Below are 26,591 nucleotides of genomic sequence, written 5' to 3'. Positions count from 1 at the left end.
TAGGAAGCACTACTCATTACTATTCTTCATTCCATTTAACTTTCTTTTGCACAGACACACAAAACTCTTCTTTTAGCCAAATAAGCGATGGGGATACAGTAGCTCCATCTTTTTTAATTCAGGAAAATGCCAAGTTGTTTTTTTAATATTTAGAATGAAGTGAGTTCTGATCTTGATTTGCCATTTACCAGTTTCAGTATATAGCCTGTGACAAGATTGATTTGTGGAATAATTTTTATTTAGATAAATAATTTGGGCCTATTCAATTAATAAAAATAACTGAAGATGGCAAAGTTCTTAAATCTCAGGACTCACCCAGTAAAGAGACAGATTGGGCCTTACCAAAACCAGAATATTTATTTATTTATTTATGAGACTTATATACCGCTTTAAGTGCAAGCACTCTCTAAGCGGTGTACACCAGTAAGCAATGTATATATATATTTACATTGCCCCCAACAATCTGGGTCCTCATTTTACCTACCCCGGAAGGATATAGGTTACTATAAATAAAAGAATAGGTTACTATTTCTTGCACTAGTCACTTCCCCTCTCAAAATTCTTCTTTGCTTGCCAAGTGCATGAAAACAGGAGTCTCAAGCATTTAAGCACATGATTTAAAACAAGGATGGGCAACTAACTCCCTCTTGTGGTCCCAAGGACAATATTATAGATTTATATTAGAAATCAGCAAATGGCCCATTTTGGGTAATTCAAACTGCTTTATAGATAGTCTAAACATCAAATAAAACAGTATAATGCGGCATGCATGGGGAAGTAATCAGAATTCAGTTTCCAAAAGGTAACTTTGGAGAATTTTTTTTTCTAGAAAAAGGAAGGCGTTTCACCTACAATCTTTTCCTCTCCCCAAAAGAATATATCTTCCTAAGAAAAACAAGCAGCAACTCTGCAAAAGAAATCAAATCTTTCTTTTGGGTTTCTTTTAACTCTTAAAATTAAGCAGTTATTTCAGAGTTGCTATGTCCACCCTGTACTGTCATTGCCATAGTTAAATTTCAGGCTGGGATTTACATGAACAATGAAGAAAGGAAATTATTACTCCTCTGCTTTTGCATATACACTGTTCCAGATCCACATCGGAAACCTGCATGTGGACAAAAACATATCTGAAGCACTGCAAGTAGCATTCTGCCCAGAAAATGTGAACGATTGTTGCCATAACTTTCTCTACTGCTTTGAATTTTATGACCCCCCAAAGGGCTCTTGCCTTCTCTTTCTTTCATGCTTTATTTACTCAAAAGTTCTTTTTTTTTTTTTTACAAACATTGAAAAAAAAAGCATTTCAAGTATTTCATGACACTTAAAAAAGCTTCTTGCTAATTGAACTGGCCAGAACTCCTTCATGAATTCCTTCTTAAAATATCTTTTTCTTCTGGAATGGTATACTGACCATTCTAATTGGAATTAAAGATTGATGGAATCTATATTATTCTCTTCCTCTCACCTCACCATTTGTAAAAAAAAATACTTTATTTTATTTAGATCAGGATAATACAAGAAAAAAAGTTGAGACATATTTCTGAGGCATATGCACTGCACCTTTTTTCTGAGCAAATTAACAATTTTTAACCTGAAATTGATTAAATCAGATTTTTTTAACATAAGATGAAATTCATTTGAGACAGGTCATTTTCAAGAACATGAATGCAATCTATAATACAATTTGACACACATCTATCCACAAATAAGGTAATATACAATCCAATAGTTGCTCTCAGATGCTCTCTGAGTGGCACTGATTTTACCTAGTTAGGTAATTAAATATTTACAAACAATCAAGCTTACAGAACACCAAGAATTCCACAGTTCAAATCTGAATTACGGATATTATCTTCCATTAGAATATATCTTTCTTGAAAGCCGAATGTTCAGTTGCACATACTTTACACTGGAAAAACAACGGCTTTTAATAATTAGAAATTTTCTGTTTGGAAATTCAGTTCCAGAAGCATAACCTTTAAAAAGTCAATGTTTATGTGTTATAAACCCCCCATTTGGTGTTACAAACCAAACCAAAACTGAAGACACAAAAATGGAGAAATTTGTTAACAAGGGTCCAACGCGAAGAATTATTTAATGTAGAAATTTCACATTAACAGATAGGGCAACATTAAAAAAAGTATTATTTACAATATTGCATTGCATTGGTAAGTGAAAAGTTCTCCATAGCACAGATGAAGTTTAGAATAAAATGTAACAGTTCTTGGAGGCAATTATTCTAGCTATGTTCTAGAATTGCCCATTCTAAGATTAAAGATCTGAATTACAAATGAGCTTAATATTTTAAGCATTTAGGCAATGCTTTTTCGGGCAGTGTCAAACAGTGAATTCCTTGCATGTGACAGAGCAGTTCACATATCACTAATAAACTGCACATTCACTTTCTCCTCCTGCACAGCACGCTTAGTTATTTCATGGCTTGTACAGGACTACACTTTACAGTTATATCTGAACTAATGAGGTATAGTTTGCATTTTTCCCTCCAAGAGTTTGCAATTCTGATATGGAGGAGAAGATACCAACTAGACTTTGCCAGTCTGAATAGCAAATAATTAAAAAAAAATGGTTTGCCACAATGTAATCACTCATTTGCAAAGAGCGCATAAGAAAGATTATAGTTAAGTATAAGAATACAAATACCAAATAATGGCTTGGTATTACATAAAATATGAGAGTGATTTGTCCATGGTGCACAAGAAAACTTTGCTTTCAAGATTTGGACGGATTTTTTGATATCTTTTTGTCAGATTCTTCTCAGTGTAGTAAAACATGACCAAGTTAAGGTAAGAATGAGAACTTAAAGAGAGTTCCTCTCTAATGTTTCAGTTGTTTTTGCGTAATTTCAGCCTTAACTATGAACTCACAATGTTAGCAACCATTTTATTGTTTGGCTCAAATTACTGACAAGTAGATTTGTGGGTATTGTATTTTTAGCCTGCTAGAGAAAACCTGGTATATATCAGATTTAGAAGCCTACCCCTTTAAAAGAGAAAATATCAGTCCTTATATTTAAGGAACCCAACTAGACACCCAATCCTAAAAATCAAACCAGACTTTGTTGCATACCGCTTCACTTTTTGGGAAAAAATAACTTACTGAAATTTAAAAACAAAATAAAACCTCAGCATGAAACAAAAGACAACACATATGCTTTTCTTTGGGGGGGGGGGGGTAATGAAAGTCATGTTACAAAGCTTTCTGACAGCAATGTGTTTTCTGGTAAGATGGCAAAAGTGTTCATCTAGCTTAGTGCTGATTCCTGATTCTTCAAGAGCAGGGAGAAACTTAGCAGTTTCAAGCAGCTGCAATATTGCTGTAGTCTTTTATATATTTTTTTTACTCAAACAGCAGCACTGCTGTATCAGTGCATCCTCCTCCCACATGTGTTTGTCTGTTATTGACAAAAGAAAAAGGAAACATTTCTTTTAGTAATTTGACAGCCTCCCCGCCTTCCCAGTGAGCAAGTCAGCTGCCTTCCACATTAACAAGCTCTTCTGCCTTTTAGTATTCTTCCAGTAGATTGTTAGTCATTAAACTGTCAGCTCCTTGGCCCTGCCTGAAAAATGTGAGTCAGAGCCTGGATTGCAAACAATTGAGATATAATGGTGGTGCTGGGGAGCTTCATCCAAAATGTTTTCTCAGCACTGAGGAGAAAATAAGAATGGCACTCTCGGGACAAGTACATTTAGCAATAGAGTCACTAGTCCTGTGAAAGGAGAAAGATATAACTGATTCAGAACACTGAGTAGAATTCAAATCAAGAGACCTGTTATATTTTGTTAGTGAGGCACTTTCTGGAGATTGTGCACAGCACAATTTCTCCACATTTTTGTGGAGAAGATAGCTCAGGGATTGAAAAATTGGTGTGAGAGTGGCCCCAGCAACCTGTGGGAGATAGTTAAATGTAAGACTCCTTTTCCAATTCTGGTCTTCCAGGATTGGAAGAGGAGTATTACATTTAACTATCTCCCACAGAATTGCCATTTCCAAAGGTCACAAGAGGAACGTAGCTGCAAATAAGAATTAACTATGGTGGATGCTAATGGGAACTGCCAGATTATTAAAAAAAACCACAGCCCTGCTAAAAACAAGCTTCACCAGTAAACATGAGCATAGGTGGAGGATGCAAACCAAGTCTCCAACAGTTGTCAAAATAGTGAACAGTTGGTAACAACAATAATACTACTACGTAACAACAATAAAGAGAGGCAACACTACAAATATCATCCAGTGCATCAACATATGGACAGACAGAAATGTCCTTATGAAAGAGAAAGACTTGTTATTCTGGAAGGCACATAGCTGTAAGCTCCAGCAAGTGAAGTTAGAGGCACCTAGGAGTCCTGACACTTAGCTCACAGCTTGGAGTGAACAGGTATTATTCAAAGGCTTGCAATTTTCTTTGGGCATATACACCATCAGCTCAACTTCAATACTCTTGAAGTTCCATGAAATCAAGTATTTTTAGAGGCATCCTAAATCAGAAGAAAAAAAAATTAACAGATCTGTCCCATGCTTCAAAGGACCACAGACACACATAATAAAAACACCCTTATGAGTTAGCTTTTACTTCCTATTGTAAATACACCTGGGGCACTAATGCATATACATTTTTTAGTTGTATGGGACAAGTTCACATGCAATTACAGGAGATCAATCTATCCAAGATACTTATTATAAATATGAGTGTGCATACAACTCCTTTACATATTAAAACTCTCACCTCTTTCCTATGTTCAAGAGATTTCAGCTTAGCTCGTATCATGTTAATTGCTGGAGAAGAAGCAGGTATCTGCAATTAAACAAGATGCAAACTGAGACTCTTCGAACTTCACTATCACCTCTAAAACTAAAACAGTTTTAAAGTCTCCTCAATTATCCTGACCTTAATTTAAATTAACTTATTTAATCAATTTATTAGTTCCCTTGGTTGCAAAGCAGTTCTTTGCATTGATTTAGCTGTTGCATTGCTTTACACAACAAATCATGATCATATCAATCCAATAAGCTGGGAAATTTTGTCCTCTCAGGAAGTCCAATGAAGTTTACTCTAGCATCCCCCAAACCCCAAACTTGCGCCTTAAGGTACATTAAACCATAGCTGAAAACTTCGGTATTGGCCAATAACTCTAGGAGTTGACCAAGGCTGTTTTATTGTGAGGAAAATACCTAATTCCAAATATATTAATAAAATAATATAAAAGTTTAAAATCTAACAATTTAGGAATGGGGAAAACACTCTTAACTACAAGAGGAGAAAAAAAAAAGAATTCAGGAGGGCAGAGCAGAAGAGGGCAGATGAATTTAATGTTCATCCATTAAATGATGAGCTACATAATTAAGGAACAGCTGTATAATGTTGGTAAGACACCAGATATATTACTAGGAGGACTGATATGCTGGTGAAATGCCTCAAATACAAAGCAATTGGACAATTCCCATTGGAGGCACCATAGTTGAAGCATTATTATTATCTCTTTAATCCATAGATATAACATCACATCTGATGTACAAAAATTCCCTTAAAATTGCTCTATGGTCAACTAAAGAACTTGGAAATTCTTGTACCATAATTCATGTTATTCAGTTTAAAACTACAAATACGCCACTTTTTGTTATTGTTTGATGGAATTCGGTGGATTGCATTTATTTTTCCCACTATGGCACAGCGTAAAACTGTTTCAGCTAGTCTTAGGATCAGACATTTCAAGACAGCTTGATGTTAACTGGGCTCAATTACTGTTTTTCTTCTGATGAGCCTCTCAATGTACAATAGGAGTTAGAAGTTGTTGCTTTTTGTCTGAGCCCATGGGCTGTCAAGGAAAAATTGATTGAATTCTCAGACTAGGATATTCAAGATCTCAAGCACATTCCAACAGAGCTGCTTGGGCAATATCAGAACATAGGTGATTTTTTATTTGTACTATTAGACTTATCCATTTGGAGCACTGCAATATTATACATATCTTCCTTTTTGAAATGTGCTTGCAACTTATCCTCACTTAACAACTATCTTGTTTAGCAAAGTTACAAAACACTGAAAAAAATAACTTTATGATTGATTCTCACACTTACAACCATTGTAAGATTGGGGTTTTTCACAGCCAGCTTACAACAAGCAGAGTTAATGGCAGGAAAATTGCAAATAGTGCTCATGTGATGTCTCACTTAATGACTACAGATGATTTATTTAACTACTATAGTGCAAGTGAGGCCATAAGTATGCTGTGCTCATGTGAAGTCACACTGTGTCACATAGCAATGGAATTGCCAATCCCAGTTATGGTCGTTAAATGAGGGCTACTGATATTCTTTCCTTTCCTTTCTGCTACATTTTCTCCTCCAGTATTGGCTGAGTACAATTTGGATATGGAAGCTATTTTATGGGTGCACTTCCAGCCCCTGTATAACTAAAGTACAGGATTAGTTGGTGTATAATTTATTTATGCCAATAAGACTTCTAAAAAATAGTACTCATTCTAGACTCTCATTCTCAGGATAAATTAAGGAAACAGAATAATGTAGATACACAAGATAGGAGATGTTAGTAAGATCATATGCCATACACAGAAATCCTCATCTAGCAACTGCGTCATTTAGCAGCCATTCAGTTACAACTGGGATGAAAAAGTAACTTGGTAACTAATCATCACATTTATGACTTTTACAGATTTGTAAAACAAAGAAAAGCTGACGCACGTTCATGAGCACAGTTGCTGTTTTGCTTAGTGACTGAGTTGTCAATCTCAATTGTGGTTACTAAATGAGGACTTCCTATACACAGTTCTTTTAAACAAATTTCCTCTTGCCAAATAGATTCCATGGGTTAATATAGGAGATCCTTCTTCCAGCAAACCTTACCATGCTGATATTCTCCTTGCTGCCATGCTTTGAATCCTGAGTGCCTGCAGGTTCTGTAACAATATCGTTTTTCTTTTTGTCTAAAATCACTTGACTTCCCAGCACTTTACGCTGCATTTGGAAAAGAAAATTATTTTGAATTGTGATAGGGAGCAGGAAAGTAATGGAACAATATTTATTCATGGAAATTTCCAGCATAATGGGAGGTAAGTTTCTCTGGGTAAAACTTCAGTGAGTTTTTCCCTATATTTTCTGCAGAGATGTTTTGACTCTGGATCCCACATTTGGTCAAGCAATAGGATTCCTTTGTGCAAGAAGATGAAAGGTCTTATACTGCCTCTCTACACCACGGAAAATTTATTAAAATAAAGTCCTATTACTTCTGATGAAGAAGTGGAAGACACGGGAAAAGAAGACATAATAAAATGAGATGGAAGAAAATATTTTCAACTTTCTTAAGTGCCCTTAATGCAGCAGCATCTAAGGCAGGCGTGTCCAAGCTGTGCCCCACAAGCTGTGCATGCAATCTTGGATAGCTAGTAACGTAGCCCCCCAAATTTGTAAACTTTTAAAGGAAGTTTGTTCTTTATATACATTGACTGGATTATATATTATATGCAGCCCAAGATAATTCCTCTTCGCTCAATATGGGCCAAGAAAGCTCCATAATGTTGGACACCCATTATCTAAGGCAGCGGCTCCCGACCTTTTGTATACCCCGCGCCCCTAGAACACTTCTGATATAGTCTCACACCCCTTACAAAAGTTTGAAACAATGGCAACGAATTATGCAAACACACTACAGTTTTGAAATCCCAAGTTTTCACACTCCCTGGAATATCGTCTTGCACTCCTGGTTGGGAACCCCTGATCTAAGGTAACCAAGACACATCTCATGCAATGCCTTCCTTTACATCAGAACATTTTGGTGACAGTAGAATGGATTTTACCTTGATTAGGCCGCTGAAGGAACGAGTTCGGGCACGTTTCTGAATCTGTGTGGATATAGCTGTCTGAGGAGTAAGGGCTTCAGGATGCTTCTGAAACTAGAAGAACAAAGCCTAATAGCACAGTTCATTCCACGATGATGTCCATGCCAAAGCCCAGTTCTACTTTCCACTCATGCCTTTTTGCCCCAAAATCTTTTACAAAGGTTCCCATGCTTTAATCTCTCTCATGGAGACAGAGATATCTAAAGATTGCTTTTTCCCACACATTACCTTGAGCCTGAAATATTCCTTCTGAAGTCTGCTGCCAAGGGGACTAAGATAAATAACTGCCAGATAGCTTTCTGCATGGATGTAAAGTTGCTGTAAAATGCCTTTCTTAGGAAACTCATCCTATAGGATCAATCTGATACAGTATTAGATGCCTTCAGGTCTTTTAATAAAGCTGTGATCTTTGTTATTTGGAACCACCATACAATATAGCCTATACCAGGGGTAGGCAACTTTGGCTCTTTTATGACCCGTGGACTTCAACTCCCAGAATTCCTGAGCCAGCCATGCTGACTCAGGAATTCTGGGAGTTGAAGTCCACGGGTCATAAAAGAGCCAAGGTTACCTACCCCTGGCCTATACCTATATTATTGTAAAACTGTTTTTATGGCACTCTCTCTTTCCTGGGAGCAGTCTGTTGCATTTGCTCTTTCATGACATGGTGCGTTACCATTATTTTTATTTTGTGAGATGAGCCATAGTCTAAATACCAATATCAAAAATAATCATACCTGCTGAATAAGCTTCTTTTTCTTGGCGGAGTCTGGCATATTATGAACATGGCAGAAAAGCTCTTTCAGTGCTTCTTCTGTATGGTGCTGTGTGTCTTCCAAGTGGGCAGAAGGATCTAAGAGCCCTCGCTTCTTGAATTTCAGAAGCTGAAAGTCTTTGAAATTCTGGGGCATTGGCAAATCCAGGTCATCCTTTGGAAATTCAAGCAGGCCATTAGGCTGTTGGCTCTAACTAGCTTGATTCTATAAAGCTGGTTAATATTCCAGTGAAAATCTTCCATGAGAATATTTCCAATTCGAACCTTAGATTCAGTAATAGAACAATATCTGCCTGTCCCGTCTGGGGCCTGATCCTCCTTTCTCCTCTGTTCAAATATTGTGCATTGTAACCAAATTCTGTAAAATGGACTCATTTGGTTGATAGTTGAATAAAAAGTTGTGCAATTTTCCAGAACCTTTTTCCCAGCTCATGAATGGGGAATATATTTGTTATTCCAAAATCTCCAGAATGGTTTTCAGCATATGGCCATCCCTCACTCACCCCGTAACTCCAGCACACCTATCATAGAGCTGCCATTGTTTATTTAGGCCAAGGTCTGAAATCCAAATATATTTATTAGATTTATATTTTGTCTTTATTTTGTACAACTCCAGGCACTGTACATAATGCTTCCTCCTCCTATTTTCTCACAATGATTTACGAGGTTGGTTGCGCTGAGGACTTATGACTGGCCCAAAATCATCCAGCCGGCCTCCATGGCTGGATAATACAATACATGCTATCCTGGTTTCTAGTGAAGCACCTTAATCATTACACCAAATTGGCTCAAATCCAGAAAGGTTGTCTAGGCTGTCATATATACATACATCAGTAGGTGGCTGATAGCTGTCATGTGTATATTGGATCTCTCATTTTTAATCTAGCACCAGACAGCTTTGGGATTAAAAAAAGATCACCCATCATATCATATTTTGTAGGAGTATACAGATAGTTCTCAACTTACAACCACAATTGAGCCCAACGTTTCTGTTAAGTGAGTTTTGCCCCATTTTTCGACTTTTCTTGCTTCACTTGTGTTTTTTTTTTTGTAAAAAATTTTTATTTTCCATTTTGCAATACATTACATTCCTAAAAATACTTCAGATAAAAAATAAAATAAATTGATACACACAACTTTCAGTATTGCTCACCCATTTCCCCCCAAACCGCATCCACCCTCTAACCTACTTCCCTCTTTCCCTCTTCTTCCTCACTCTCCCCCTCTCCCCCTTCTCCTCAACCTTCCTACTTGCTTCTCCCCTTCTTCCTATCTTCTCGCTCCGGATGCGGTCCAGGGGAAATGCCCGTTGCTTCACTTGTTAAGTGAATGACTGCAATTGATAAGTTAATAACTCAGTTGTTAAGTGAATCTGGGTTCCCCTAGACTTTCCTTGTCAGAAGGTCACAAAAAGTGATCACGTGATCTTGGGACACAGTAACAGTCATAAATATGAACCAGCTGCCAAGCATCTGAATTTAGATCACATGATCATGGGGATGCTGCAAAGGTTGTAACTGTGAAAAACGGTCACAAGTCACTTTTTTTAGTGCTGTTGTACCTTTGAACAGTCACTAGATCAGTGGTTCTCAACCTGTGGGTCGGGACCCCATTTGGGGTCGAATGACCATTTCACGGGGGTCACCAAACCATGCTGTCCGCCATTTTTTTCCCTTTTCCCTAGCTGTTCTACTCCCTCTTATTGGTGGCCACACCCACTTGGGGGTCACCACAACATGGGGAACTGTATTATGGGGTCATGGCATTAGAAAGGTTGAGAATCACTGCACTAGATGAACTGTTGTAAGTTGAGGAGTACCTGTGTAATGAGCTAAATGCTAAATCTAAAATTTAATTCTGCCATTTCCGTTTTCTCCAAACATGGATCTCCACAAGACTCCATTCTCAGTATTTCGTGTTATCATGAAGAAGTCTGTGATCAAAGTTCTATTCTTCCTTCCATAAAAGATGACAACTACGTACCTTTGAGGCATGAGTTCTGGAATCCAAGTAATGTAGCCTGGCATATTCCCGGATATATACTGGAGCCTTACAGTGAAAATGAAAAAAAAAAAGACAGGCAAAGATGAATCAAAATGTTCTTGATATTCAAAGAGACACATAGGAACTGACTAGAGATTTCCAAGGATCCTGCTGATTATCTTGCTCCTTGAAAGAGATATCAGAGATGGCTCCAATTAGTTCTTCACAAAGAGCAGTTTCGGTTTGACATAATTCCAATATGATCAAGAAAGGGATTCTGTGGCCTGTAAGTCACACACAACGCATGAGCCTTTGGATCTCATCTCCAACCTTTTCTCCTTCACTTTATTTCCCCTAGTATAGCAACTGGGCTTAGAAAAAAGTGACTTTTCTTCCTACTTACAAATCAGAACTTAATTTTTCATAACCAGAAATGTTATGTGGGGTTACCAATTTTAAGGAATGGTTGGCAGTTACAATTAATATTTTCTTCATCCTTCACACTGCCATATCAGCCTGCTGCCATTGGTTTTAGAAGTAAATGGAGGGTTTTTTTTTCTCAAAATAAAACTTCTGCAAAGTGAAGGGGAAAATGAGAAATGAAGGTGATTTTAATGACTGTATGTGGACAATTGCACACAAAAAGTGACAATTTTCATTTTCCCCTCATAAAGCAATACTTTCTACCCATAAAGTAGGGATGCTAACATCCAATTCCTTTGCAGCAAATATAACTTACAGATAAATCTGGAAAATGTTGCCCATCCTTACTTCATGGATAGAAAACTAATATTTTTAATTACATTTCTATTGAAAACTTTACAAAGAACATTAAAACTAACACAAACTATATGGGGATCAGAACTTCTGTTGCTAGTGATCTAATCATTAGCCGAGTCGTGCCTGATTTTATGATTTTTTTTGCCATAGTCATTAAATGAAACATGCATTTGTTAACTGGATTGGACTTTCCCATTGATTTTGCTTGTTGGAAGTCCCTTGAGAAGATCATAAATAGCAATTATGTGGCCTCAGGATGCCACAGCCATTGTAAATATATGCTGATTGCCAAGCACATGAATTGTGGGCACGCTGCAATAGTTATTAAGTGCAAGGATTGGTTGTAAGTCACTTTCAACACTATTGTAACTTCAAATGGTCTTAAATGGTTGTTAAGTCAAGGACTATCTGTAATAAAGTGTAAACATAAGAAAGAAAGAAAGAAAGAAAGAAAGAAAGAAAGAAAGAAAGAAAGAAAGAAAGAAAGAAAGAAAGAAAGAAAGAGGAAGGAAGGAAGGAAGGAAGGAAGGAAGGAAGGAAGGAAGGAAGGAAGGAAGGAAGGAAGGAAGGAAGGAAGGAAAGATGGCAAAAAGTGCAGGAAAAAAGAACAGAAAGAAATAGAAAAAAGTTTCTAATCCTTTTTGTAGCAATCCTTTTTACAGCAAACTTTATTCTATTCAGTTTCTTTTAATCATCAAAACCTCAAATCATAAATGCATTTTTCATTTTATGCAAAAAATCTATAAGGGTTTCCAGTCAGCCATAAATGTCCATGCCAAAGCCCAGAATCCATTTTTTTCTAATCAAAAGCTTAATTTAACTATCACTTCAAGTTCCATTGTCTTCACTGCTATTCCTCTCTGGTGGCTAGTGTCAAGCCTTTCCACTTTTAAGCATATAATATTAAAAGGCCCATTTCTCAAAGAGTTCAGATCTGTGGTGTACTACCGTATGTATTGTATACAGCCAGATGCTGTTTAATAAATAAGTTTCCTAGGAAACTTTAGCCTAACTAAAGACATCATATATCATCCCCCCCCCCAAAACAGAAAAGTCTTTAAAGGCCTAATAACCAAATCAATAACTGATAAGAAAGAGGCATAACAGGACTGCTTAGTAAATACAGAGTTTAGGTCCATCAAAAACCCTTAACAACAATGAATATTACCTACTGTATATCCTGCATTCACGTGTAGAAAATATTTTTTTAAATTTCCACATGTGAAAGATAATTTTGTAAAAATATATAAATGCTAGAGAGCTCAGCAACAGAAACAAGTAACACCTCCAAAGCAGCACCTCCAAAAAAGCAGAGTATCTCACAGTTTGTTCATAGCCACACTTTCGCCCAATGTGTAATGCCCTTGGACAATTAGGCAACAGAGTTGGAGATTAGTTCCTGCCTCTATGTGATCTTACTTTGAAGAGTTTTTGTGAGTGCTTGATCATGAAAGCCATTCCATTATTCAGTTTGTTAATGTTTTCCTGCAGATCGCTGGCAGTCACCTAACAACAGATGAAGAATGAGAACAGGTTAAGTGAGTTGCAAAATCATAGACAGAGGAAATCTTATTTTAATAGCGAATTCCAGCAGTCAAACTATTGGGCAAATCCATCCTTCCTAGCCTGACCATCTCCCCCACGCTCCCCCTTTCACTTTTATATGAAACAAAATACTTACATTTCGGGGCCACAAAATATGAGGTGAAAACATAAGAGCAAGGTTATGTGCTGACATCTTGTTCCTATCCTGTTTCTTGGCTGTTTGATAGAGCAGATCCAATAGCAATTTGAGCAGATTGCGATTGGCAGCTGGTAAGATCAAGAAGAGCAATTGCAGTGCTTCAATTTGACGCTCTTTATCTGGAATAATGGTCTTGTTGCCCTTGTCATCAAACTGCATCAGGTCTATAATCCAGGAATCAGGAAAATATCTGTTAAGCATCGCTGGCTAAAAGAAATCTCAGCCTCAGGAATTCTATCCAGTTCTTAAAACTATTTATTTTCAATTTCTGATTACTCTTTTAAAAATCCCCAAAACATATTTAAATATCCTTGCCATTGGTTTGAACTGGGAAATATCAGGGTCTCCAAACTTTTTAAAGCACCAGATTAGCATATGGTGTTGTGGTTAGAAAACCACAATCATATTGCAGAGTAGTAGTTTGGCTCACCAAAGTACCAGCCCTGTTATAGGATGCTTGCACGCTTCCCAAGGTGTGCCCCAGGAGGCTTCGCACCAGAGTGAAAGACAAGCGGTTCTTCCTGCTGTGTTACTGATTGCCCTTTTCCTTCCTGGAGCTGCCCCGCAGACGTGTGCTGCAACCAGAAAGGTTCCCAGCCATCAGGAATCTGCCTGCCTGCACAGAGCACCAGCTTGTCTCCCCACCAAAGTGATATCTATCTATCTATCTGTCTATCTGTCTGTCTATCTATCTATCTATCTATCTATCTATCTATCTATCTATCTATCTCTATATCTATCTGCATAGAACATGCTTTCAAACTGTTAGATGGACAGAAGCTGAGGCGAGTGACAGGAGCTCACCCTGCCATGCAGTGCTTGGGCTCGAACCGCTGGAGTTGAGACCATTTCCAGCGTCATTAAGCCACCGAGCCACTGCACCTCCAACCACCAGATGAATTAGAAAAATAGATATTTTGAAAGATGGATCTCTTTCCAGGGTGCCTGCAGGAAAAAATACATACTTGATAAAATTGTCTAGTTAATGTTGATTACCTGAAATTTTAAGGTGTGCATGGAAATGTTTGTGAGTCAGCAAAGGCTCTGGTAATTCTCCCAGGAACATCTTCAACAAAGTGGCCACATCATTGGAATGAAACTCGCCTGAATCCAGGTCAATTTCTGTTCCGCTATTCAAAGCTTCTTTCAGGTTCTGTTGCCTGGTACTGTTTCCTGGCACTCGGAACAAGCCTTCTGTCCGCAGATCTGCACCATGATGGGAGGGGTATTAAACATATGCCAAATACAGTAACTGCTACTATTCTTAATTTTGAATCTAGATCTTGATCTAGATCTAGTGATTGTCTGATTTTTTTTGCAGTCCAAGATATGATGGCCCTATTTACATCTTTCTTCTTCTTTTTAAATCTCTTCAGAGCCCTAATAGAAGAGTCAATGAATTGCACAAAAGCAAATAGAAGTAATCTGGTTATCTTTTGGGGGTTCAAGATTACCAAGAACAATAGAAACTATGGAATGCAATGAAGGGATTTTTTTAAAAGTCTAATTTAATGACTAATGCACTCTTTCTTGAGTGCAAACATTTGGGTGGAGTTCACTTGAATCCTATTATTCCAATGGCACTTGAAAGAAGCAGTCCTGAAAATTATGAAAAGCTGTTTTTAAATATTTACTCCCTCCAACTTGTTATTAGCTAATGCAGAATTATAGTTTTATTCATTTACCTTTAATATACTTTTGTCATATCTCATTTATAAACATTTTTGTGGCTGAGCCCATACGTTCTCATGTTATATCACAGAATGATTATTTAAATTTATTTTCAGATTGTGTTCTTTTTTAGTTATGACTATTAGTTTGTCAGAACAAAAGAAACATAAAATAGAAACTATTTTCAGAAGGAGAGATGAAAATGTTCAGATCTAGAAGCATATGTAGAAAGCTTTTATGAATCAAATTTGTGCCTCAGATTATTCCACAATTGCTAACTTAAGAAAGATAGAAAGACCTCCAAAATTACTTACTTTTATGCAAATACTCAATGAGTTGAGATATTTGAGCAATGCCTTCTTCAGTCAATGGTGTTCCAAATACCACTCCTTTCTCTATAAATTAAAAAAAGCAACAAATTATATGATCAAAGAGAATATTAACTGTTTTATTGAAACTCTGATTGATTTCTTCACTATGCCAAAACGTCAGAAGTAAAACTTGGGCCAGAATATATGTTCATTCAGTATCCACTTTCAAAAAATAAATAAAACCTTACTCTTATTATTAGTGCAAAAGGCATCAGATTGGAAAGAGATACTGTTTGTTTTCTATAAAGGAAATTGTGTCACAAAATAGATACTTTTTATCTATATTTATGCCTGGGACTTGTTCACATTGTAGTATTCATATTGTGTACTTTATTAAGGAATATCAGCAAGATATTTTTTTCTAATTAAGATAAACATCTATCTAATCTAACATTCAACTTCTAATATTTGGTATTTCTGGGTACTGATATACAGAACATTAGTTCATAGCATCTGGGATTCATAGAAATATTGCATCTGTATACGGGAGATGCTTTCCAGTACTAGATCATCTTTCAATATTTTAACTAATTGAAATTGCACTGTACTTGGAAAATGCTATCTTGCTTACTTTGGGGCAGGTCTTGATTCTTAGTCATCTGCTAAAGGCATCATAGCTAGGAATAATACTTTGGTTACCCAGATGTGAATTTTAATCTGTATCATTTTCACCACCCCCACCACTCCAATACTTCCTCTAGGTTATTTGAAATGGTCCACAAAGTTTATTACCCCAAAAGCTTCTGCATGTTCAGTGACAAGAAAATAACTTTGTACTGCCATCTTCCAATCTACAGAAACGTCTGATGATTTCACAGACATATGCAATTTCCTTGGCATCACTATGGAACGGTTCTCACTCCACTTTTTCGGATGTTTTTCAACTTCCTAGCTGGCTTTCATCTTCTTCTGATCCTCTGAGTACTGACTCAGTCTTAACTACTTAGCTTGGATTCTAGACAAGGTTGGGCAGGTGCTGCCACCTGCTGAAACTACATACAGTATACATATACCCCACTTGAGTTCAACTCCTGATAAAAATGTTTTTTGAGATAAACATAGCAATAACAAGCTCTTTAATCAGAAAACTTCTTCTTTCAATCACTTCTGGAACAATAAAAGGGAAGGAACAAATCTTATTTCTCAGGGAAATCTATTCTACAAGACCAAAACGACAACAAACAAACTGCAGTTCCAGGCCTCCATTCCCCTTTTCTTCAAGAAAGTGGAGCATGATCAAAGCTTATCCAAGCCAGAACGTATCAGGCAGGCTGATAAAAATAGCAGAAAGTAGTCCTGTAGGTACTTATAAAGCACTTTATGGCTTGGTGTCCATCAAAATCAGTACTCTGAATTAGAGCCCAAAACCTGTCCGTAACCAGTGGTTGGTAAGAAACACAGGGATAATATAATACTGGTAAAATTGCCAGTAAGTAGGCTATTGCATTTTATACCACTTACTAGATGGTCTTTAATAGCTTTAATAGTGAAGTAGTTTAGTCCAAGAAATGACTATTGCAATGTAAAACTAAACCAAGATTTTTCTAGTTAGTATTTGTAATATTGTGACTACTTAAACATCACTTAAGCAATCTAAAATGTCAATTCTTAAATGTGTCTTTGTCATTATACTATGGGAGAGAAAAGAATGGAACTTCTAATTACACTGAGAGAGGATACTGTTGCATATTTGAATTCAGTTTGGAATGAAGTCTAATTAGATTACAATGTGATTCCATAAACATAGCAAAATATAAGACAGGATAAGAATTCAGGAAAAGAATGCAGAACTCATTTTCTAGACCAGCGGTTCTCAACCTACGGGTCGCGACCCCATTTGGGGTCGATCGACCATTTTACGGGGGTCGCCAAACAATGCGATCCGCCATTTCCCCCCCTCAGGGGCCCCCGCCGCGCATGTGGCCGCCGCCGTGCATGCGTGCCGCGCATGGGGCCGCGCATGGGCGCTGCGCATGGGGGCGGCGCCGCGCATGGGGCGGCACCACGCATGCGCAGCACGTTCATGTGACGGGGGTCGCCGTCACACAAACGTTGAGAAACGCTGTTCTAGACTGACAGAAACATTTCTTTACTATACCAAAAAGAAGATATAAGAAACAGTATAAGAAGTTAGTAATTAGTGGTCAGCTCCAAAGACATAGAATGCTACCTTGCCAAAAATGTTTTACAACTTCACTCTGAGATCTGGACATTTTTCCAAACCTAGTAACCCAAGAAACATCCAAGATTCTTAAGCCGCGTGATGGGATAGCAGGTAGAATGAATATGCCTACCTATAACAGAAAGTATTAGATAGCTGTTGGATGTAATTTTGTCCATCTAGTCTAATATTATCTTCTTTGAACTTTTATATACTTAAAAGAGCTGTTGTATCACTGAACTAGAGTTCTCCTGTTCTAAAAACATAAGGAACAGGATGACTTTACTCCTAGAAACACCTTCAATACTGACTTATTTTTTTCCCCAATTGTGTCATCTGTTATTAAAAAGAAACATTACTATTCTTTAATTTCCATAGGGAAAACTAAGGGTTGATTGTAATAGATATATTTGTAATGCTGCTCTTCTAATTTTTACTTTGGAAGTTTGTTAATAAAGTTATGGGTTTTACTGTAACAGAAGAGCCAGTTTTAGGGACTCATTTAAATAAGGTCAGAGTATGAATGTATGAATCTTTGGGGAGATATTATTTTATCAATTTCTTTGAGCGCGGTAGCCCACAAGGTTAGGCCACTGGGCTGATGATCAACTTGTGTTCAAGACCCAGTTGCTGCCATGGGATGGGGTGAGCTCCAGTCACACATTCCAGCTCTTGCCAACCCAGCAGTTCGAAGGTAAGAAACTGCAGGTAGATAAAGGGGTATCACTTTGGTGGGCAATTTAACCAGGATGTGGAAGGATCCCCCATCTGGCGTCCCCCGGACAACGGTGAAGTCACCATTCAATCCTTCAACCCGGAAGCAATTTGGCGCTCCTGACTCGATTGTAATAATAATAATATCAATTTCTTTGGAGACCCTGTCAGTTATAAGGGTCCAAGATATCACTTTATCATTGAAAGCCAACAGAAAGCACTAGCAAACACATCATGCTTACCTTTGCGTTTAAGAGACATCAAGGACCGGAAAAAACCTGAGGAAATGCTAGGCCCACCAGGCAACTGGGGCTCTTCCTCACCCATCAGTTGAGCAAGTTCTGCTCCAGGCAAGTCAATCAATCGGGTAATGTTGCTGACCACAAGTTCTGTGAATGCCTCAGGTTTCTCATGTCTCAGCTTCTCCACAAAGAAGTCTGGATTAAAGATGATCTGATGCCGCTGAAAGGAAGACTCATTGCAGATAACAAAACTGCAAATGGCATCACTGTGGAAAACAGTCATGCATTACTTCATGAGAGACATGCATATACAATATAGGAATAATCTTTAGCCATGCTGGTAGTTAAGGTAAAATGGGTTTAAATTGTAGAGATAATGTTTTTACATAATCTTTTAAGGATTCCATTTTACCCATTTCTGCAATATCGCAACATATCAGAATACTGATCATGCTGGCTGCATAAGAGAGAAACTACAGAACAGTAATTTGCATGTTACACTATCCCAAAGAAATACACATTCTCCTGTCAAGTGAAACAACAAACTGTATAATTGACCGACTTTGGGCAATTATAGTTTATACAAATTAATTGATATAGAGCAGCAGTCCCCAACCTTTGTGGCTTGGTGGCCCGGCTTGTTGGGGGGGAGAGAGGAACTGGGCCACATGAGCAGCAGGCCAGCGCACACATCCACACATGCAGCTCGACTTGCGTGACCAGCATGCCGGCATGCATGTGAATGTAGCTCTACTTGTGCAGCGTGCTAGCCTGCCACTTGTGCAATTCAAGCTGCACTTGTGTGTGTGCCGGCCTGCCGCTCACGTGGCCCGGTTGCAAATTGGCTACGGCTCAGAGGTTGGGGACCCCTGATATAGAGAACATTAAATGTAAGATTTAATTCATTCAATCAGCTTTTAACAATCTTTTCTAATATATCCATAGAAACATTTTTTAACAAGAATAATATTCTAAAACAGTAAGAACGTTTGGAAATTATTCAGAACAGAGTTAGCATGGAAGTTACATCAAAGGTACGTACTGTAAGTATATCATTCTGTAAATATCAAATATTTTCTGCTCTTACTGGGTGGAACATTAGGGAAGCATGCAGTAGAAATATAATACAGTTCTTTTCTTAGTGGAAAGTTATGTGTCATTTGTTAAGTTATATGCTATATAAAAAATAATGAGTTTCTGAAATACACAATGCATGCAGAAAAAACTGTCGATTGAATTTATCCTTTTTTTGAGAATTCCAGTAGTCCAACATAGTGGAATATTTTTATCAAAATTATTTAGAACTACCCTAGATAGACTATATTTGCTACTGTGGAAAATTGCAATAGATATTTTTTTGCAGTTCCAGCCTAGGGTTGAAGTGGCTAATAAATCTGCGCAGAGAAGTTGGCAAAATCACTCCAAAAGCAGTAAGCCACAGAAAAGAACAGTTCTCTTCATCCCTGAGCGAGTAAGCTGCCAAGAATAATCTAATTCCAGCACTGCTTCATAAGAAACCCTGCCATTTGATATGCTTAACAAGCTGAAAACAAGATGGAGCCCTTCAGTTCAAGCAGCTGGGGATGAATGTTGATTGACCTCATACTTGTCTCCATTACACTTTTAACATATGCAAGTCAAGCAGGACAACTTAAATATGACTTATAAGCTAATCATGGACCTAACATCCCCTTCTAAGGAAGACCAATGTGATGTCTTGCCCCAATGAAACTGCTAAGTCTGCATAACATCTGTGTCACATATTCAAACTCTCATCCCTATGTTCTAGAGTTTAAAGAATCCCTAACCAATTTTCAAGGCATAGTTAATAGCTAGTATATACCTGCCTATTTCAGTTCTTAATTTCCAGGAACCCTCAAAGCAACCATTTCTGAAATAATAAGAAAGACAAATCTCTTACACAAGTGCTGAAAGTTTCTGGCGCGGCATTGGGAAGCAGAGATGTAATGAGAAGAACTCATTCCTTGTTTTCAGAAATAGAACTGCCTGCTCCAACACAGCCTATGCAAATTCCACACACAATAAACAAGACAAAGACTCATTTGTTGGCCCTCTTCTCACAAATAATCAACTTTCATTAATGTCAGAGCAGAACTCAGATCAACCAACTTGGTGCTTTACATTAAGGAGTAGTAGAGAGTAGACCCCATCCTTGAAGAGCTTACCATTTCAATTGTCCAATTTATTCAGGGAGAATCTAGTATTAAGCTCCCAAAGTTTAAGACGAGATTTATTAATACTTAACCCAAGATTTATATGTATTCCACTGGTTTTATCTTCTCTTTTAAAATCTTCTTTCATGACTTCCTCATTTGATATCTAGTTTATGAAGCCAAATCTTATAAGAGGTTTTCCTTTAAAAATATTCCCTTCTGATTTCTAATTTTTCTTGATGCATAAAATTGAGCTGTAAATTTTCTCCTCTTTCCTTTACGTCTAATATGTCTTCATCCTAATTAATCTTCAGAGTATGTTTTGTTGTTTGAAAACGTCAATCATATATAATAAGCTGTATTGTGGAGTATTGCTGTCTGCTTTTATACTCACGTTCCCATTCCTGTTTTATGGTGAACAGTCTCACAGTATGAGCAGCCCCTAACTCTTTACTGAATTCTGTGCTAAACATTACTAGGCTTTGTAATTTTGAAAGGTCATTTTATCAGCAACACTCCCTCGCACAAAAATATGCTTGGTTATTAATGACACTAATGAAAGTCTGAACTCTTTTCAAACAATTCAGTCACACACTATCCAAAGGTAAGGAAGAATGTGAGCTGCCCATTCCCATTTGCATACTAAAAAGAAAGAAATGGGAAACCGGAGAAAGATAGACAACTGTATATCTGCTTTCATAGACATATTTGACTAAAGAATTAGTAAGCTAAAGATTTGCTCAAGTTATCAAGAAGAGAATGGCCCCATGGATATGAGATCCTATCAAATAGAAAAAGGAAACCAAGTTCAAGGACAAATGAACAAAAGCCAGATTGGATTGGCTTCATATCTAAATGTCTAATAATTTATGGAGCAAGCTATAACCAATTATTTTCCTTAACACAGGATAATGCTAAGGAGCAGGCAAACTTTGTTCTGATTTTATGGAGCATTTTCCATTGGTGCTTTCAAAGGGAGGCTAAGTATCAGATGACATCAGCCATTCCCATTACCTTACAATTTATAATTTTATACAAGTGTTAGAAGTAAAGTCTTCATCCTGGTTCATCCAAGCCGGGAATAAATAAGCAAACATGGCGATTGCTTTGGGAAGAAGGTTACAGTTTATTGCAGAAAGATGGTTCTTCAGGGGAGGAGGAGAGGAGAAAAGAACAGAGAGCGAGATTGAGCACATGGGCAGTAGGTTTTATACCCCCCCTAGCCTTTTGTTTGGAATAGTTTCCTGTTCCTGTGGCATGAACCTTGAGGCTGTTTCTGAGTGTTTGTCTAGACCTTGATATCTGTGGTTTAATTCTATTATCATATCCTGCTTCCCAGGTGATGGGGCTGACTCCTAGAGTTTGGGTGGGGTATGCAGATCTTCTCCTTTGTCTTCTTGATTGCTCTGGCTTCAACTTTCTGATGGTTTTACATTTACATTTGTATGGGCCTAGCTCTTGCTTGGGGCAGAGAGATAGATTTGGGGCCAGGTTTGGTTTTAAAAAGTCCTTTTGAGGAAAAATATATTTTTCTGCCCTTTTTAATATTTCTTCTCTGGGCTAACTTTCATCACAAGCTAAATATAATTTTACTTCATAGAACTGTTTAAAATGTATTTAGCACACTTTTGAAAGAATGCAAAATGTGTTTTGAAAAGTAGCCCACAAAGACTTGTAATGTACTCTATAGCAGGGGTTCCCAACTTCTAGTCTGTGGACCAGTACCGGGCCGTGGCATGTCAGCAACTGCCCGCACAAACAAGCAAAGCCCCATCTGCAGGATGAAGGCAGCACACAAAACCACGCACCCTCCAGTCCATGGAAAAACCTTTCTCCACGGAACCAGTCCCTGGTGCCCAAATGGTTGGGGACCTCTGCTCTATAGGCTGGTTTAACTGCCTGGTCCCAGAGCCTGGGAGAGTATCCAGGTCTTTAATGCCTTACTAAGGTTTAGGGCCATCCTGATCTCTGGCAGGATGCTGTTCCATATGGAAAACTGGGAGAGAGAAGACACAATTCACAGGACCCAGAAGATGACATTTCCTAACAGAAGAGACCTGGACTATGCCAACCCTGCCAGTTCTGATAAGCTGAGCAGAAACGATAGGTGACAGATGATCCTGCAAGTATCGTGACCCAATGCCATGTAAGTATTTATAGATGATAGCCAATACCACCTTGAAATGCACCAAGAATATCACTGGGAGCCAGTGCAGCCCCCCAAACAGACATGTCATATGTATTTATCACAAAGTGTCCAAAAATGCCTATACTGCTGTATTCTGGATCAGTTGCAGCTTCCAAATACTCTTCAAGGGCAATCCTAAAGTATAGTAATCCATCTGGAAAGCAACTGAAGCATGAATTATCATAAATGTAGTCTTACAGCTTGTACTTGTATTTACTTGTGAGAGGAACTTGTACTTTACTTGTACTTGCGAGAGGGACCTCGGAGTCCTAGTAGACAATCACCTAAATATGAGCCAGCAGTGTGCTGCAGCTGCCAAAAAGGCCAACCCAGTGCTAGGCTGCATTAACAGAGGGATAGAATCAAGATCAGTGAAGTATTAATACCACTCTACAATGCCTTGGTAAGGCCACACTTGGAATACTGTATCCAGTTTTGGTCACCACAATGTAAAAAAGATGTTGAGACTCTAGAAAGAGTACAGAGAAGAGCAACAAAGATGATTAGGGGACTGGAGGCTAAAACATATAAGGAACGGTTGCTAGAATTGGGTATGTCTAGTTTAACGAAGAGAAGGACAAGGGGGGACATGATAGCAGTATTCCAATATCTCAGGGGCTGCCATAAAGAAGAGGGAATTAAGCTATTTTTCCAAAGCACCTGAAGGCAGGACAAGAAGCAACGGGTGGAAACTAATCAAGGAGAGAAGCAACCTAGAACTAAGGAGAAACTTCCTGACAGTGAGAACAATTAATCAGTGGAACAGCCTGCCTCCAGAAGCAGTAAATGCTCCAACACTGGAAGTTTTTAAGAAGAGACTGGACAGCCATTTGTCCGAAATGGTGTAGGGTTTCCTGCCTGAGCAGGGGGTTGGACTAGATGACCTCCAAGGTCCCTTCCAACTTTACTATTAGTATTATTATTCTTTGCAAGGAGAGAGAAAATGCCACTTTTATGCTGGAATAGCTGAAGATGACTATAAGCTGCCTCCACAATAAAGCGATAGTGTCACAGGGGGAAATGAGCACTACACTTCTAATGCTTCTGGATTGAAAGGATTAGCCAGCTATAAACTGTTGCCCAGAGACACCCAAATATGTTAACAGCACTCATTCTCTACATAAGATCTACCACCCAGCTGGCATTGCCCTGCCTGCTCTTCTGCCTGCTGTTCGCAGAGAAGAAGCAGCATACAGAGAAAGACTCAAATTGCCAATATCTCTAGACTCTCTATGCCCTACAACCAACTCAGCAGAGACTAAAATCCAGGAAAAGCTTCCTTAGGTCGATGGAAGACTTAGAAGAATTTGAAAGCAGAATGATCTACGGAAAGCTACAAAGAACCAACACTGGATGGAATCAACAGAGAAACTGGCACCTGGATCTGATGAAAGCTGGGAAGTATGGAAAGTATTGAATAGACAGCACATGGGTACAACAAGATCCAGAGACACTCTGAACAAATGCGGCTATCCTGTGGCTTCTGTTTTTATTGTGGTGACATGCAGACAACACATCCTTGCCCTTTGTGTCCCGATCAGTGTACAGTTGAGGACCTCATGGCAGCGTGAAAGAATGCAATTAATGTTGCCAGTTTCTTGACAAGATCTGTTTAATTTGTACATATTTTAATCTTGTATTTTATATTTTATGTCATATAGTATCCTTATTTTAATTGTGATGCTTCTGACATGAATAAACAACAAACTATAAGGTGATAATAAAATCAAGATAGTCACAAGAATATGTCTTTTAAAAAATGGCTATGACACTAGGGCGTTTTTAGGCCATGGTTAATGAAATACAAAAATGAGTCTTATAACTAAATATAGACCAACCCATACCTTTATTTTTGCTTTATTATTTTAATTGAGAGGTTTTCAAGCTGCTCAAATAAAACTATCATCTAAATATGTTTCTTGTAACAGCACTATTTTGACATTTTAGTCCAATTTCATCATTATACCTACATTTTGTATTTAGTCTGCTAGAACTATAATTCTATCTGATCTTGAACCCCCTCAGAATCTTTCTCTCCAAATCCCCAATCTAGTGGTCACCCAAGATTATTTCAAACTCATGGTCCCTAGCTATTTTCCTCTTTGGGTACCAAAATAGTTTTCTCCACTTATGTCCTATTAATATATGATTATTATACTCAAGCACTATATTGGCTGAGATTAAAGTTTATGTATCATATTTTGTGGGCAACTGGCTAGGAAGGGTGATCAAGACAATGGAAGGAAATACTTCCATCTTCTTCCCTGCCCTCTTTGATGCAGCAAATTTGTGTATTAAAAAATGATGGACCTACTCTCAGGGAAGCAGCATAGTTATAAAACAGCTATATATGTTAGTATTATAATTCAACTGCCACACAGGAAGTTGTTTTATAAGAAATTGCATTGGCAAATCATCTAATCCCATTTTCTTGAGAAAAACTAGCTAACGTTACACATCTTATCAATCCATGGTTAACCAAATGACAATTTACCAATTTATCTGTGTGCTGAATTTCCATAACACAAGTAAACTAACACATCATCTTGGTTCAAACAGTATAATAGGGTAACATGTGCTGTAGTGGAGTGTGCAACCACAGCTAATCTAGTTTATGGAGAGGGGGGAATAAAATCATATAGTATTCTAATGAAATAGGAGTGTAATTATTTAACATACTGGGTGGGCTCATGACACACACTGAGCCATAAGCTAGTCATATGCATTTTAGCCTATAGTACTACTGGTACAGCCACAGATATTGACTAGCAGTAGTTCTCTGTTTAAAGTTTATTCTTAGCTGAAGACCCCAGGGATCACACCTAGCGCTTCTTTCACACAACTTATCTAGTTTATTTCTGAAATATAGTGACGTGTGGAAGGGACTAAGTAGAAAATATACTGCTGCTTTAATTCACCACTAAAACAACCACGGAGGCCATGTCTATTCGTCCATTCGAAACTCGACTCACAACATCTTTTCTACCGTACTCCTACATCAAACGCTACCAAACCGCTTTCTTTATGCATTTCAGTGCCCCCAGCCCTTTCCAGGAGGCCGCGTTATCTCCGATGGGCGCGCTTTGTCTTACCTATACGTTTGCCCAGCTGCACCTTTTCTCCCAGTCAGTTCCGTCGCCATTTCATATCTGCCGCTTTGCTTTCCCATAGGCCATTCAATCGCAAAAGTCAATTGGCTATTACCAGAGCAGCCTGTTTCCCCCACCTTTTCTTCATGCAGCCATTGGTTTGTTCGAACGTGGCAACAGCTTAATGATTTCTCGCGGACCAATAGGAAAACCGATAAGAAAGGAGAAGCAAGGAACTGTATTGCGCTAAGTTACTTGGGATTTGTAGTTTTGAGGCGACGTCTATAGTCCCTATGGTCAGAATCGATAGAAGTGGCTGTTGCATTTTTAATAAGAGGTGGACATCTGCGATGAAAGGACTCACGTGCAAGCCTTATATGCTGCATTTAGGTCACTAGAAATATTTGGGATATAGGAGCACCCTATCCCCAAAGTTAAGATTATAGGACTTGGATTGCCCACAAACCATTACAAAAGTTATGGAGCAATGTCCAGTTGAAATTAAGGATTGCGCCATCCCTTTTAACATTTCAGAAGTTACTTAAGACTAAATAAATAAACTTAATTGATTTTCTGGGCTTTTGTTATTTTACTTACATAATTTTGTCTACTGGTTAGTATATATTTTACTGTATGAAATTACTGATTTCATAACTTTTATCATAAACCATGAATTTTATCATTCACCTGCAATGAGTCTTTATAGATTTGGCAGTGCAAACAGAATGAATAAATAATTCATGCAAAGAAATTGACAATTTTATATAGAATGGAAATGAAGTAACAACAACATAAATCAACTGGCTGGCTGGTTAATTCAGTGCT

At 37.9% G+C, this 26,591-nt stretch overlaps 1 protein-coding gene across 2 annotated transcripts; it reads right to left on the bottom strand.

Annotated features, from left to right (window-relative positions):
• Nucleotides 1–1,393: 1,393 nt before the first annotated feature.
• ARHGAP19 (Rho GTPase activating protein 19) lies at nucleotides 1,394–25,859 on the bottom strand. 2 transcript variants are annotated; one of them, XM_039331114.1, is made up of 12 exons: nucleotides 25,770–25,859; nucleotides 18,316–18,581; nucleotides 15,142–15,222; nucleotides 14,153–14,362; nucleotides 13,094–13,320; nucleotides 12,832–12,918; nucleotides 10,633–10,698; nucleotides 8,612–8,803; nucleotides 7,833–7,928; nucleotides 6,883–6,993; nucleotides 4,745–4,813; nucleotides 1,394–4,496 (listed from the first exon to the last, which is right to left on the bottom strand). In XM_039331114.1, the coding sequence occupies exons 1-12, from the start codon at nucleotides 25,844–25,846 to the stop codon at nucleotides 4,476–4,478; spliced, it is 1,503 nt and encodes a 500-aa protein (XP_039187048.1). In that variant the 5' UTR covers nucleotides 25,847–25,859; the 3' UTR covers nucleotides 1,394–4,475. The 2 variants fall into 2 exon arrangements, with proteins under 2 accessions (XP_039187048.1, XP_039187050.1); XM_039331116.1 differs by lacking the exon at nucleotides 25,770–25,859 and adding an exon at nucleotides 20,237–20,294.
• Nucleotides 25,860–26,591: the final 732 nt, after the last annotated feature.

This window comes from Crotalus tigris, unplaced genomic scaffold, assembly GCF_016545835.1.
Source record: "Crotalus tigris isolate CLP2741 ecotype Arizona unplaced genomic scaffold, ASM1654583v1 scf7180000024434.1680833, whole genome shotgun sequence".
NCBI lineage: Eukaryota > Metazoa > Chordata > Lepidosauria > Squamata > Viperidae > Crotalus > Crotalus tigris.
This window is presented reverse-complemented; position numbering and strand designations above follow the sequence as displayed.